We start from the raw sequence: 14,453 nt of genomic DNA on the forward strand, positions 1-14,453 counted from the left end.
GCCCTGCCAGCCACGTGCCCACCCCCAGCAGAAGCTCTTGAGGTGCCATAGGCTGCCAACAGGGCTCCAGGGCTCCAGGTTTTAGTGCCCCAAAGTGATGCCATCCCCACCTGCACCTCCTGGCAGCCAGCTGTGCCCCCAGCTGTGCCCCCACCCCAGCGTTAGGTCCGTTTAATGCATCTCCTCTTCCTCCTCCTCCCACACACCCACCACGCGCTCCGAGAAAGATCCAAGGACTAATCCACCAGGGTTATTCCAAACAAGACTTTATTGACCTGGCGAGGTGCTGGGGCAGCACAGCCTGCAGGAAACCCTACCTGTCCTCCAGCAAGGATCAGGGGGGGTTGTTCTCCCACGGGGACAACCAGGCAGGAGATCCCCTGAGGAGCTGGGGTCACCACCGAGGCTGGGGGGTGCAGAGGGATATCTGCCTCCAGCCACACATCTCAGCAATTCGTTTTCCTCCAGGCAGTTTGGGGACACAACAGTGGCCAGGTCCTGGACCCCAGAGCCCCCCAAAAGGCACCATGTCCCCAGGACACTGAGTGAGACAACTGCAGCTGGTGGGAACCAAACCCTCCCGAGGCAAGGCACTGGTCTCTGCTGGGAGAAGAGGGATTGGAGGCACCACCAAAGGCACTAGACAAACATGGGCACGAAGAGAAGCGTCAAAAACACCCTCAGGTCTCTCTCAGCCCTCAATTTCTCTGCTTGGCTGGTTCTTCATCTCTTTCAAATTAAAACAAAAGACCTGCAAGAAGGCACAGCCCAGCACAGCAGCTCCCACACGCAGAGCTGGGGCTAAGGCAGAGCTGGGGCTGCCCCTGGCCCCGAGGGACAAGGCCACCAGGGCTCTGACCTGGCAACAGGATGCCCGGGGGCCACCTCAGCTGAAGTCCCTGTTCGGCAGCACCAGTGGGGCCACCAATGTCCAGAGGTAGAGCAGGAGCCCGGCCCAGCTGGAGCAGATCTTCACCCACACGGCGGTCCAGGGGCTCCGCAGCACCTGCAGGCTCTCATCCGGCCTGGAACGGCAAACAGGGGGGTGGCACCCACCACTGCCGTATCAGCACACAGCTCTGCCCGAGAGCTGGGAACCCCCAGGAGGAGGGGAGGTGGAGGCAGGGGAACAGCCCCGGGAGCTCTGCCCACCTGTACCAGTTGGTGAGGGTCATCATGATGTAAAGGGCGGCGAGGAGGAGGCAGAGGTGGAAGAAGGTGTAGTTGTAGGAGACGCCGTCCTGCTCGTTGTCGTAGGCGCGGTGCGGCCCCGGCTCTGCCGCCTCCCCCGGGCCCGCCCCGCGCCCGCCCTCCTCGGTCAGCATCAGCTTGTTCACCTGGGGGTGGTCCGAGGAGCGGACGCTGCGGGGAGAGGGGTGGGGGTTCAGCATCGCCTGCTCAGTTCCCCCGTGGCTGGGGTGTCACAGAGTCACGGAATCCACTGAGCTGGGAGGGACCCACAAGGACCATCCAGTCCAACCCTCAGCCCTGCACAATCCCAGCCCCAAGAGTCACCCCCTGTGCCCCAGAGGATCAGCCAAAGCCTCCTGCAGCTCTGGCAGCCTTGGGGCTGTGCCCACTGCCCTGGGGAGCCTGTTCAGTGCCCAACCAGCCTGTGGGGGAAGAACCTTTCCCTGAGATGCCACCTGAGCCTGCCCTGACACAGCTCCAGCCATTCCCTGGGGGCTGTCCCTGCTCCCCCAGAGCAGAGCTCAGTCCTGCCCCTCCTCTGCCCCTGCCCAGGCAGTTGGAACTGCACTGAGGTCTCCCCTCAGTCTCCTCTGCTCCAGCTGAACACACCAAGTGCCCTCAGTGTCCTCACACACCTTCAAATCAAGGCCCTTCCCATCCCTTTGCCCTCCTTTGGACACTCTCCAATGGCTCAATACCTTCCTTATATTGTGGTGCCCAAACTGCCCCAGTACTGCAGGTGAGGCTGCACCAGTGCACAGTAGAACAGGAATGTTTTGTCCTTGGGGCCATCCCCAGAACAGTTTGGGGGGTGCAGGGTAAACCCAGTTTTTGGGGAAACTCTAAGAACTGTGATCACAGCCACGCAGGGTCCTCTGGGGACAGGGATGGCTTTGCAAGAGGCCCTTAGTGACAAAAAACCTGCACAAAGGTGCGACTTCCCCTTTCCCTAAGAGGCTCCCAATGGCTCTCTGCTCCAGGCAGAGGGACAGTGCCACCCCCAGGGTCACAAGCCAAGCCCTCACCTGATGAAGAGGGTGCAGAGGATGAAGATGACCAGCCCCACGATGCTCGAGGCGTCCCACCAGGTTGTCACTGGTTCTGTGGCCGTCTCTGTGCTGGTGCTGTTCCTCACCAGCAGGGTGGGGTTACACTCCTTGGCTGGGGGGGGACACACAGGGGGGGTCAGTACCAAGGATGGAACAAACACCCACCCCAGTGTGTGGTCCTGCCCCCTCACAGAATCACAGAATCAATCAGGTTGGAAAAGACCTGTGAGATCATCGAGTCCAACCCTTGATCCAACCCCACCGTGGTTCCCAGCCCATGGCACTGAGGCCACATCCAGCCTGTCCTTAAACACCTCCAGGGATGAAGAATCCACCCTCTCCCTGGGCAGCCCATCCCAATGGCTGAGCACTCTCTCTGTAAACAATTCCTTCCCAATATCCAACCTAAACCTCCCCTGGCACAGCTTGAGAACCTCTTGTCCTACTGCTGGTTCCTGGGAGAAGAGACCAAGCCCCACCTGGCTCCCCCCTCCTGTCAGGGAGTTGCAGAGAGTGCTGAGGTCCCCCCTGAGCCTCCTCCTCTCCAGGCTGAGCCCCCCCAGCTCCCTCAGCCTCTCCTCACAGCACTTGTGCTCCAGTCCCTTCCCCAGCCTCGTTGCTCTTCTCTGCACCTGTTCCAGCCCCTCCATGTCCTTCCTGAACTCAGGGGACAGAGCTGGACACAGCACTCCAGGGGTGGCCTCACATGGCAAGAATCCCTTCCCTACTCCTGCTGCCACTGATCCTGAGCCAGGCCAGGATCCCTTGGCCCTCTTGGCCCCCTGGGTACCCTCTGGCTCACGTTCAGCCTCCTGTCCCTCCACACTCCCCGCTCCCTTTCGGCCTGGCCCGAACCCAGGCCACATCCTGCTTACTTGGCACGTTGGCCAGGGCGGCCCAGGTGACGTAGATGGTGTAGAGGGTGATGAGGGACGCCTGCAGCAGCCCCGAGTGCGGCTGAGCCTCCTGCAAACACAACAGCAGCTGCTCAGGGTGGTCCTGGCCCCTGCAGTGGCACGGCCAGCAGCCTCCTGGGAGCCATCTTCACCTGGATCTTGGGCAGGATGGACACCACGGAGACGATGAGGCAGAGGAGGAGGTTGATGCTGATGAGGGCCTTGCCCTCGGTGCAGCCCTGGGGTTTGGTGTAGTAGACGTAGAGCAGCGCAACGGCCGCGATGGAGGCGGCGTAGAGGACGAAGGTGACCGTGCAGAGGGCTGGGGGACAAGAGAAACACAGACCTGACTCGCAGCATCCCCCAAATAAGGAACTAGACCGTCTTAGAGAAGCCCTCGAGAGTTAGATAAGGGATGTAAACAAACATGAGGATGTAAACCAAGCTCTGTGCACCCAAATAAAGAACAAACACTGCAGTTTTTGGTGGTGGAGCACAATGACCCTGTGCCTGCTCAAGAGCTGAGGTCGAGATGGTAAAGAAAAGGACCAAAAAAAGACTTCCAGTAGGGGTGTGGCCATGTAGAGCAAACTAATGAGTATGTATTAAGTAAGAGACAATATCTAATGAATATATAAACAGCATGTGCAATAAAAAGCCCTGTCCATCAGCCCTTGGCACACTGGTTTAGAGGAGCTCTCCTCCTGAACAAACCACGCCCTTTTCAGCTCCTACAAACTGGGGATAAGAAGTTTGTTGGTGCCGCCTTTCGGGGTCACGGGGGGAGGAAACAAAAAAAGGAGAGGCTGGAGCAGAACCCCCCAGGCCTGGCCAGCCCTGGGGTGCAGCCAAACCCTCCGTGGTGCCGCTGAACCCACCTGCATACCAGCCCTTGGCGTTGCTGTCGCTCGCCTTGGGCAGCCACAGCTGGCTCCAGGAGTGCGCGAAGTCGATGAGGAGCACGAGCTGGACGAGGATGAAGAGGAAGGAGCCCACCACACCGAAGTAAAACCAGACTTGAGAGCAGAGGGAAAACCCCAGTTAGGAGCAGGGAAAGCGAGACCCGGGGGCGCAGGGGGGGCACAGCTCCTCACCCGAGGTGAAGGCCCCGTCGGGGATGTAGAAGGCGCCCACCGTGATCCCCACCAGCGCCAGGAACTTGAAGAACCAGAAGCTGCGGGAGGAGGGAGGAGGCACGGTCTGCACCCTGTGGGGGTTCCTCCCTCACCCAGCCAGCCCCCCCTCAAGGGATGGGCACCCACCCGTTCTGCAGGGCGGCTCGGGGGTCCTTGCTGCTGCGCACGCACACCATGAGCACGGCGAAGAGGAAGAAGAAGGCGGCCATGGCGAAGCCCATCCGATACACGGCCTTGTGGCCCAGGAAGCTCCCGCAGTTGACGTGGGTCTGCACCCCCAGCACGGACCCACTGCCCTCACAGAAGCCCGGGAGCTGAAAGGGTGATGGCACAGGGTGAGCGTCGCCCCAGCACACCCTGACACATCCCACCGGTGACTGAAGACTGGGGGAAGGTCTTGAAGAGCTACTGATTGTACTGAAGATCAGCTCCTGGATTGTGAAGCCCCCAAGGCTGCCCAGAGAGAAGTTGTGGCTGCCCCATCCCTGGAAGTGTCCAAGGCCAGGTTGGATGGGGCTTGGAGCAACCTGAGCTGGTGGAAGATGTCCCTGCCCGTGGCAGGGGGTTGGGACCCCCTCTTAGAGATCCCTTCCAACCCAAACCATTCTGGGATTCCACAGTTCTGGCATTCCACACACATTGCAAGCCCTGGTGCCACCAAAGATGAGCCAGACCATGATGCTCCAATGCCACTTGCTTGGGGACAGCAGTGGGATGACACAGCTAAAGCCACCCTGCAGGTCAGCGAAATGCTAGGATGAACCCAACCTTTCCCAAAAACCCAGCCCAGCAGCAGCAGCTCAGCTGCCAGACCACCACTCCCTCCACCTGAAGTCACAGAATCACAGGATCAGCCAGGTTGGAAAAGACCTCTGAGATCATCAAGCCCAACCTGTGACCCAACCCCACCTTGTCACCCAGACCACGGCCCTGAGTGCCACGTCCAGTCTGTCCTTAAACACCCCCCGTTCTGATTCAGCCTCACCAGGAGCTGAACTTCCTCCCAGTGACCTCCAGGAGTTATTTACCTTGTGCAGCTCCTTCTCCACGCCGGGGATTATCATGATGACGGACACCAGAGTGCCAAGGAAGAGGAAGAAGGTGAAGAGGAGGCGGGAGATGGTGGAGTTCTTGGCTGAGGGGCAGCAGCCGCAGAGCAGGCACGGAGCGGAGCCACAGAGACAGGACACCTGCAATGAGAGCAGGGTGGGCATTGGGGGAAAGCAGCTTGTCCTGCCATCCTCCCCCTCCCCAGAGGCCACTCTGTAGGCAGGGAGGCTGAGGAACAGCATGCCCAGGAGTCCATGATGGGTCCTGAATTCCCAAATCCAGCACGGGCAGCGCTGCCAAGCATGCCCTGCTCAGGGAGGTTCCATTGCCTGGGACCCGAGGAAACCCTGGCTTAACAAAAGCTCAGCAAAAGCAAACAACTTGCCCTCCATTCACAAGATAATTTCATCGATTTATTTTGCTTTGGTGTTTTCGTTTCTCCCCTTGGAACAGCCCTTCCCCTCCTTCCTTGTACCTCCTAATTATGCCCTGCAAATCGATACTAATTAAAGATGGCTCGGTAGCAACTCAAAACACACATTTCTCATTGTTAAAATCAGTGCAGGAAAAGGACAAGGCAGAACTCAGAAGCAGATGTGGAGCTGCTGTTGTGAGCAGGTCACTTCCCTCAGCAGGGAGATTCACAGAGGATCACTTTGGTGCCTCCAAATCGTTAGAGGTGGCTTTGATTTACTTTATTTGATTTGATTTTTATTTTATTGGGTCATCATTGGAGAAAAATCCCCCCCTTCCTGATTTATTCCTCTTCACCCTCATCCCAGCCCTCACAGCCCCACCCCACTGTCTATGCTGAGCTGGTGGTACCCATAGGAGTCAGGGTGGGTCAGAGAGTCCCAGTATCCCACGCAGACCCTCATTCCACCTTCCCAGGAGCTGCTCAAGGGGCAGAATTTCATGTTTTCCACTTGCAAGCCCATGAAAATGGCCTTCAATTAGAGATGGCTCCCTGTCAGCCTCATTAAATTCACCACTTGCACCAGAGTGCACTTAAAAGGCACCAGCCTTACTGTGCTTTCCCTTTCAAATTAAAAAAAACAAATAGAGAACAGCATCAAAAATGCCTTTTAATGCAGAATTCCTGCATCATTTCACCTGATGGAGCACAGCACCTCAGTGCACCATCCACCCATCCATCCATCCCTCCAGCTCCTCTCCTTCAGTGCCAACTGAAACAAAAAGCACCAACCCCAGAATCACTGGATCCAGCCAGGAAAATCGTGAGCTTTGGTGCTGTTGGGGAAGTTGTGGATTTGGGGGTTCAGCCCCATGTGCAAGCACCCCTGAAGGGCTGCACGAGGCAGAGCCTCAGGTGCCAAGCTTTCCTCAGGGTCAGTGCAGGTGGAGGGAGGGCACAGGAGTGTCCACAGGGCCACAGTGGAACTGAAGGGGAACCTTTGCTCCATGTGCAGCCTCCAGTTGTAGGGGGATGGGTTGGGTTTGGAGGGACCTTAAAGTTCATCTCATTCCACCCATTGCCATGGGCAGGGACACCTTCCACCAGCCCAGGTTGCTCCAACCTGGCCTTGGACACTTCCAGGGATCCAGGGGCAGTCACAGCTTCTCTGGGCAACCTGTGCCAGGGCCTCACCACCCTCACAGCAAACAATTCCTTCCCAATATCCCATCCGTCCCTGCCCTCTGGCAGTGGGAAGCCATTCCCTGTGTCCTGTCCCTCCATCCCTTGTCCCCAGTCCCTCTCCAGCTCTCCTGGAGCCCCTTTAGGCCCTGCAAGGGGCTCTCAGGTCTCCCTGGAGCCTTCTCTTCTCCAGGGGAACCCCCCCAGCTCTCCCAGCCTGGCTCCAGAGCAGAGGGGCTCCAGCCCTGGAGCATCTCCAGGGCCTCCTCTGGACTCACTCCAACAGGTTTTTGGGAGGTTTTGGGAGCCTGCAGCATCCCTGAAGCCTGCTGAGGTTTTCTTTTCAAGGATGACTCTTACACAGCCCAACTCCACAGATGCATTTCAGCTTTCACAGGCCCTTTCAGGCACTGATGATGTACCATGTAATGGGGGTGCAACATCCCCACCCCCCTGACCTGCCCCGTGGAGCAGTAACACCAGAGCCCTGTGCCACCAGGAGCCACAAAAACAGCTCCTGGTGCCCTTTCTGGTCACCCCCCTCAGAACTCCTTTGCAAGGAAGCAAAGGAACCCTCTGTGGCACACACTGCCCCGACCTGCAGCCTGGGCACCTCGGGATTTCACCCCCCTCTTCCTTTGAAAAGCAAGTGGGTTAAGAGCAAGAAACCCCTCCCAGGGCAAGCAACGCTGGACACACTCTGGTTCTCCTTCCAAAGGCTTTCAGAGGTGCCCATGAGTGTGAACAGGGCCCAGGACCAAAGAGCAGGGTGGAGAAAGCTGAGGAGGGAAGCGGCTGCAGCAGTGAAGTGATGGGTTAATGAATGAGGAAGGGTTGGTTTTCAGCCACTGCAGTTGAATGATTAACATCTCCAGTTTCACTATCGACTTCCTCATGACACCCAGCCCACCTCCAGTGTGACCCACATGGAAGGGTTGCTCTGCTCCCTCCTCCCCTGGAGGATTCGAGGCAAGGCAAGGAAACACAACCTGGACCCAACTGCACCAAATCAGCTCCACCCACCCACCTGTGACAGCCCAGCTACACCAACATCACCAACCCAAACCACCCACCCAGCTCTACCAGCCCAATTACACCAACCCAAACCACCCACCCAGCTATACCAGCCCAATAACACCACCCCATGAGCTGCTGCTGCCCTGGCAGTCCCAGGAACACACAGAGGCTGAGTCACCCAACAGCAATGCCGAGCAGCCAGTGATTATCTCGCACCAAACTCATGACCCAGGCAGGTTAATCAGTACCAAACCCACAGGCCTTGGGAAGCTGGTGGCTCTCCTGCCCGGCAGGTGGCTTTGGGTGGGTGTCACGAGGTTGATTGTTGCCCATGAGGTGCCCAAACCACGCCCAAGCCCCCAGGGTTTGTGTTGGCTCGGGCAGCCTCTTGCTGGCAACCCCAAGGTTGTCCCCCCCGCAAGGAAGGCAGCTCAGAACAGTGACAGCTGTGGGCAGAGCCTGGGAAAATCACTGGAGGAGGGCAAGTCACAGGAAAAGGGAAATTTTTTGTTGTGTGCTGCAAAGCTTTCCACTCAGGAGTGGACAATTTGTAGGGTTTTAATGGGAAAGAAGAAACAGCTTGGAAATCTGATGGTGCTGTGACTCAAAAGGCTGCAGGCAGAGCTAAAGGAGTCAGTTCAGATGTTCTTGTTAAAAATAAAATTAAAAAAAAAATTACACACATTTTGGGGGGGTGGGTACTTGGTTTTGGTTTGTGTTTTTTCTGTCTCATGGTTCTTCAGTTCAGAACTAAAACAGCCCCTGAGTCAACCACCTCCACCAGACAGAGCAGGAGAATTAAATTCAACTTATATAGTCACTCTACTCTGTTACCAAAGGCTGAGTAACAGAACAATTTTTGGGGGGAAAAAAAAATCCAGAATAAGGCCAGAAAACTCCACAGCCCTGCACTGGAGTAACTCCCAGCTTTCCCAGTACTTGTCCATGAGGAAAAGTTTGGAGTGTGTTACAGGGGGAGGCCTTGCAGCCCATCCTCCAACTGATCCCTCATTTCCAAACCTCCTGTTCGTTAAACCTCCAACACTTTGAGGTCAAGTTGCACAACAGGCCCTGTTTCCAGGTTTCCAGGCTGGCAGTTCCCAGGCTGGTTCCACAGCCCTGCCTTGGCCTCCGTGCCCACAGGTGAGGCACCCACAGGGCAGGCAGTGCCAGCAGGTGCTGTGTGACAGGGCACAGCACCCGGAACCAGCACATCCCCTGAGCATGGCAGGGCACCCCAAAACACACCCCCTGAGCATGGCAAGGCACCCCAAATCACACCCCCTATCACAGGACACCATGACGTTCCCAAGCCCCGGAGATCTCTGGGGGGAACCCTCTGCATCTCCCGTGGACACCCCAGGGTGCTGTGGGATGCCCTGCTCTGGGTAACCCCCCACATGCCCCAGGGATGCACTGAGGGGTGCACCCCCTGGGGGTCCCCGGCCTCCACAGAGCATCCCGGGGTCCCCTGCATCCCCCCCATATAAAGGGGTGCATCCGCCGGGGATCCCCTGCACCTCCCCAGCTACACAGGGCACATCCTCGGGGGGGTCCTCTGCCTCTCCCGGCTCACCCTCCTGGCATCCCTCGGACCCCTCCGCCCTCCCCGGGCCTCCCCCGGACCCTCCTGCGGACCCGCAGCGGCCGCGGCTCCCCCTCCCCGGGCCGCGCCCTGCGCTGCGGCACCGCAACCCCCCCGGACCCCGCGACCCCCGCTCCGGGCGGGCACTCACACAGCTGAGCAGGGAGCAGACCCCGAGACAGGCCCCCATCGTGCTGCTGCCGCCGTTCCCGATCCGGCCCCGGCTCCTGTTCCCGGCTCCTGTTCCCGGCTCCTGTTCCCGGCTCCCCGCTCCCCTCCGCCGGCTCCGCGCTCGGCTCCGCCCGGACCGGCCGCGCCTCCCTCGGGGCGGCCCTTACGGTGGTGGGGAGGGCAAGAGAGGGAGGATCCGGGCCCCTCCCGGCCTCAGGGGGGGCCCTTTATTGGTTATCTATCCCCCCACTCCGTCCTCCCTCTATCCGCCTCCATCCGCCTCCATCCCCCCCGGACCCTCCATCACTGGTTACCGCCGAGGGGACCACACGGACACCACGAGCTCGGGCCGGGCTGGGGGCTCTGGGACACCCCCAGCGATGGGGGAGATGGGTGGGGGCCCAGCCAGGGCTCAAAGCAGCCCACGGGAAGGGGTCATGGAAAGTCAGAATGGTTTGGGTTGGAAAGGACCTTAAATCCCATCTCTTTCCCACCCCCTGCCCTGGGCAGGGACACCTTCCACCAGCTCAGGTTGGTCCAATTCCCGTCCAACCTGGCCTTGGACAATTCCAGGGATCCAGGGCAGCCACAACTTTTCTGGGCAACCTGTGCCAGGACCACCCCTGCAGAGCTGTGCCCAGTTCTGGGCTCTCCAGGACAAGAGAGACATGGACATAATGGAGAGAGTCCAACCAAGGCCACGATGGAGCATCCTCTGTGTGTGAGGAAAGGCTGAAAGGCTGGGACTGACCAGCCTGGAGAAGGCTCAGGGGGATCTTATCAATGGATATAAATACCTGACACAGGTCCTGGGAAATGGCTCTGGATGGCCCTGCTTGAGCAGGGAACTGGACCAGATGGACTCCAGAGGTGCCTTCCAGCCTCAACCCTTCTGTGATCCTGGGGTGGTGGATGTGCTGGAGCTGGTGGATGTGCTGACCTTGCAGGACCTCCTCTGGATGGCAGCATGATCCCCTGCTGTATCAGCCACCCTTCCCAGCTTGGTGTCATCTGCCAACTTGCTGAGCTTACACTGCCCCATCTCAGATCATTAATTAAATTAATTAATCATTAATTAAATTAATTAATCATTAATTAAACTGGACTGGAACCAGAACAGACCTCTGGGGTAGAACTCTGGTTACTGGCATCCAATTGGACTTTGTGCCACTGCAGGACCAAAGTATGCCCAGTTTGCTTAAGTATCCCCTGACCTGATCCTCTTCCATCAAGGGTTCTGTCCTCCTTGCTCCAGCCTTTCCCCATGGGATCTCTGATCCTCTGGGACCTGCTATTCCTGAAGATCAGTCTGGCAAATAAAGAACCAAAGGCAGCATTCAGTCCCTGCTCCTGTGGCACCAGGTTTCCCATCTTGTGAGGCAAGATATGTTCTCCCTGGTCTTCCCTTTGTCTCCTATAGGAACCCTTCTTGCTGGATTTGACAACACCAGCTCCCAGCAGACCCGCTGGCACCAGCAGACCCACCAGTTCAGGCTTTCCCATCACTCCCAGCATTCCCACCAGCACCAGCAGTCTCACCAGCCTGAACCCAACTGCCCCTGCAGGGGACCCTCAGTGAGGGGGCCTGAGGGTGGCAGACAAAAGTTTTCCCTGCTCTTCCTACCCAGCCAGGGTCTGGCACATCCCCCCCACCCCCAGAGCAGTAAGTGCTGCTCTGTCTCTGACATGAATAATTCAGGCCCTGAGATAACCCGGGATGTGCCAGCCCACTTCCAGACCCTAAATTTAGACCAGCAGCAAAGTACATGAGTATGTGGCAGTGACAGGCTTGGGGGCACAGGGCTGGGGCAGCACGGCCCCTGTGTCCTTGAGGAGGAGGAGGAGGGTGTCACACTTCTTGCTCCAGGCAGAGGTAAAGCTCCGGGGTTTGGCTCCCGATCAGCAGCTGGCACAAATTAATAAAAGCCTTTCTGGGCCTCTGCGGGTTCCCAAAAGCTGCTGGCTCGGCACGGTCCTGCAACAGGAGAGGTCAGCACCCAAAAGCTGCTCTCTGATCGCAGCTGAGGTCTCGGGTTTCTCCTCCTTTCCGGAGGCTCCGGGGTGTGTGCAGGGACACCCCGCCCCGGGCACGGGCCTGGCAGCCTCGGGGACAGGATGGACTGACCGCCCCGGGGGTGGGAGTGGGCATTCTGGCAGCTCCCGTCTCCTCCTGGCTGGATATCAGAGCCCTGTGACATCGGTAGCAGGAATGTCCCTCAGTCCCTGTCCCCTCGGGAGGGGCGAATTGGCCGGACGGGTGTTTGTCCCCTTGGTCCTGCTGTCCCCTTGCAGGCACGTGAGCCTGGTCTGCCAGGAGCAGGAACCCTCCCCTGGACCCTGGAGGGGCCACTGTCCCCTCGGCACCGTCCCCTCGTCCCTTTGATGATGCCACCAGATGGCAGTGCCGGAGTGACACCGGTGCACACACTCCAGACACCGGGGACGGTGACCGGGCTCGGTCCCTGCCCTCTCCGGGCTGCCAGGGCGGGGGAAGGGCTCCCAAACTCCTCACGGGGATGTCCCCACGCCTGGCTTTTGCTGGTGAGCAGAGGCCACCCCACCGCCACCACCCCGGCACCAGCCCCTCGACATCCCCTTCTCGGGAGGGGGTTCGTGCCCAGAGGGATCTGCCCTGGGTCCTGCGCGTCGACAGCGATGTGACAGCGATGTGACAGCAGTGCCACAGGTGACAGAGCTCTGACAGCTCCCGTGCACCAGAGGACAGGCTGGTTTTCCAGCACCCTGCGCGTGGGGGAAGATGAGGACTGGGAGATGTGGGATGCTGCTGGAGCCCGGGGGTATGGGGCTGCCTCCAGCCATCCCAACATCCCAACATCCCAACCCCCTGGCCCGTGTCCTACTTCTGGGAGCATCCTTGTCCGTGTATCCCCATAAAACACCTTCATTTTCCTCTTCCTCCCTGCTCTGTTCCTTCTCCTGCCTCACTCAGCACCCCCAAGGCACGAGGGGACACCTCTCCTCTCCCGTGAGAGGGGTCAAGGACACCATCTCTGCCCACCCCGGGGGGGATTATAGGGCTGGGGGGAGCAGGGCCAGGAGCAGCTTGGCAGGGGTGCCCTCCCACCCTGGAGAACAAATGCTCTCATGTGACTGTATCTGGGACAATTCCAGCTTAGCTGTGGGCGCAGCCAGCAGGGCTCCTGCTGCTCCTGAGCCTTGCAATTCATGGATAAACCCACATTACAGCAATTAATAGTAATTAATGATCAATTCTGTGTTTGGAGAACCAGCTGAATTCATCCAGGACCTCGTCTCCAGAGCATTGTCTGGTGCAGGCAAACACACAAGGTGTGTGTTTTGGGGTGATGGTTTGGGGTTTGCAACCCCCAGACGAGAAGGGAGACAGGCACAGAGCCAGTCTGGGATGGGAAGGACAAATGCACAAGTCCTGGGATTGAAGGATGTCCCTTCCCCCTTGTCCAGGGATGCCTTTGAGGCGGGGAATTAGTTTTCCACTAAGCTCCTCTGTAATAAACACAGACACAGGAGCAACGGGCAATTGCTTGGCCTTTAATTACAGACAGAGGGAGGGTGTTCAGGGTCACTGGATCCAGGATTCAGAGCCAGTGGAAATGAGAGGGGGGATTTTCAGGAGGAATACTGCAGGAACCTGCAGAACTTCTGTGCCTGAGCTCCTACATCAGTCCCTTTCATTGACCAGGATCCTCCTTTCCTCCCACACCACCAGAACATCTCAAATCATAGAATCATGGGATCACTGAATACCCTGAGCTGGAAGGGACCCACAAGGACCATCCAGTCCAACTCCTGGCCCTTCACAGACACCCCAACAATCCCACCCTGTCCCTCAGAGCGTTGTCCAAACCCTCCTGGAGCCCTGGCAGGCTTGGGGCTGTGCCCACTGCCCCGGGCAGCCTGTGCATCAACCCTCGATGACAACCCAACAAAGGAGCCCGATGGAGACCCAGAAAACCCTCTGAGTTTACTGATGGGCTTCCCACCCACTGGCATTGCTTCTGGAAAACCCACTGAGCAACTGAGACCGCCTTCAAGGACCTTTTACCAGTGTCTTAAAGACCAGTGGGGTGATGCAGAGCTTGTCATCATGCTGGGGTCTTCTCTCCAAAGCCCCACAGCCAGGAGGGTGAAGAGCCACCCTGTGTCCTTGAAGCCTGATTTTATCCTGGGCTCAGGGATGCAAGGGCTGGCTGGAAAAGCTGCAGCATTTCCCTGCTGAGCTCGGACAGATGCTGTTTGTCTCTCTCTCAGCAGTGGCCAGACACCTGGCTGCTGATGGATGGGAGTGTCACACCAGAGATTCTGTGCTCTCACAACCACTGGGTCTCTCATGAGGTGGAAAATTTGAGGGGTTACTCTGCTGAGAGCTCCATTCTGTCCCCGAGGTACCAGGATCTGAATCAACAGAGCTGGTGGGGTAGGGAGGCTGGAGGAGAAGCAGGGTGAGACCTTGATCTGAAGATGTCCTTGATCCACCTGCCAGGAGGAGCTGGCTCTTCTCTTCCCAGCCTGCAGCCTTGCTGCTCCTGGGTGCTCCTGTTTCCACGCTCTGGATTTGAGCTCCTCGATTTCCTTTCCTGGCGCACAAAGCCTTTCTCCAAACTCCATCAGGAGACCCCCCCTGAGCTCCTCCATGCATTTTCCACGTCCCCTGGTGGACAGGGCATCCCAGAAAGCACAGCCCAGCCAGGGCAGTGCCGGTGGAATGGTCAGTTCGGGATGCCCGCGGAAAAGCGCGGGTGGTTCGTTTTCAGCCTTAAT

At 58.3% G+C, this 14,453-nt stretch overlaps 1 protein-coding gene across 1 annotated transcript; it reads right to left on the bottom strand.

Moving 5' to 3' along the window:
- Window positions 1-259: 259 nt before the first annotated feature.
- Window positions 260-9,796, bottom strand: SERINC2 (serine incorporator 2). The gene is made up of 10 exons (XM_050326208.1): window positions 9,673-9,796; window positions 5,301-5,462; window positions 4,399-4,586; window positions 4,231-4,310; window positions 4,015-4,152; window positions 3,289-3,458; window positions 3,116-3,206; window positions 2,217-2,352; window positions 1,153-1,362; window positions 260-1,025 (listed from the first exon to the last, which is right to left on the bottom strand). The coding sequence occupies exons 1-10, from the start codon at window positions 9,709-9,711 to the stop codon at window positions 887-889; spliced, it is 1,353 nt and encodes a 450-aa protein (XP_050182165.1). The 5' UTR covers window positions 9,712-9,796; the 3' UTR covers window positions 260-886.
- Window positions 9,797-14,453: the final 4,657 nt, after the last annotated feature.

The sequence above is a fragment of the Myiozetetes cayanensis genome, unplaced genomic scaffold (assembly GCF_022539395.1).
Source record: "Myiozetetes cayanensis isolate MyiCay16 unplaced genomic scaffold, myiCay2020 scf31, whole genome shotgun sequence".
NCBI classification, from domain to species: domain Eukaryota; kingdom Metazoa; phylum Chordata; class Aves; order Passeriformes; family Tyrannidae; genus Myiozetetes; species Myiozetetes cayanensis.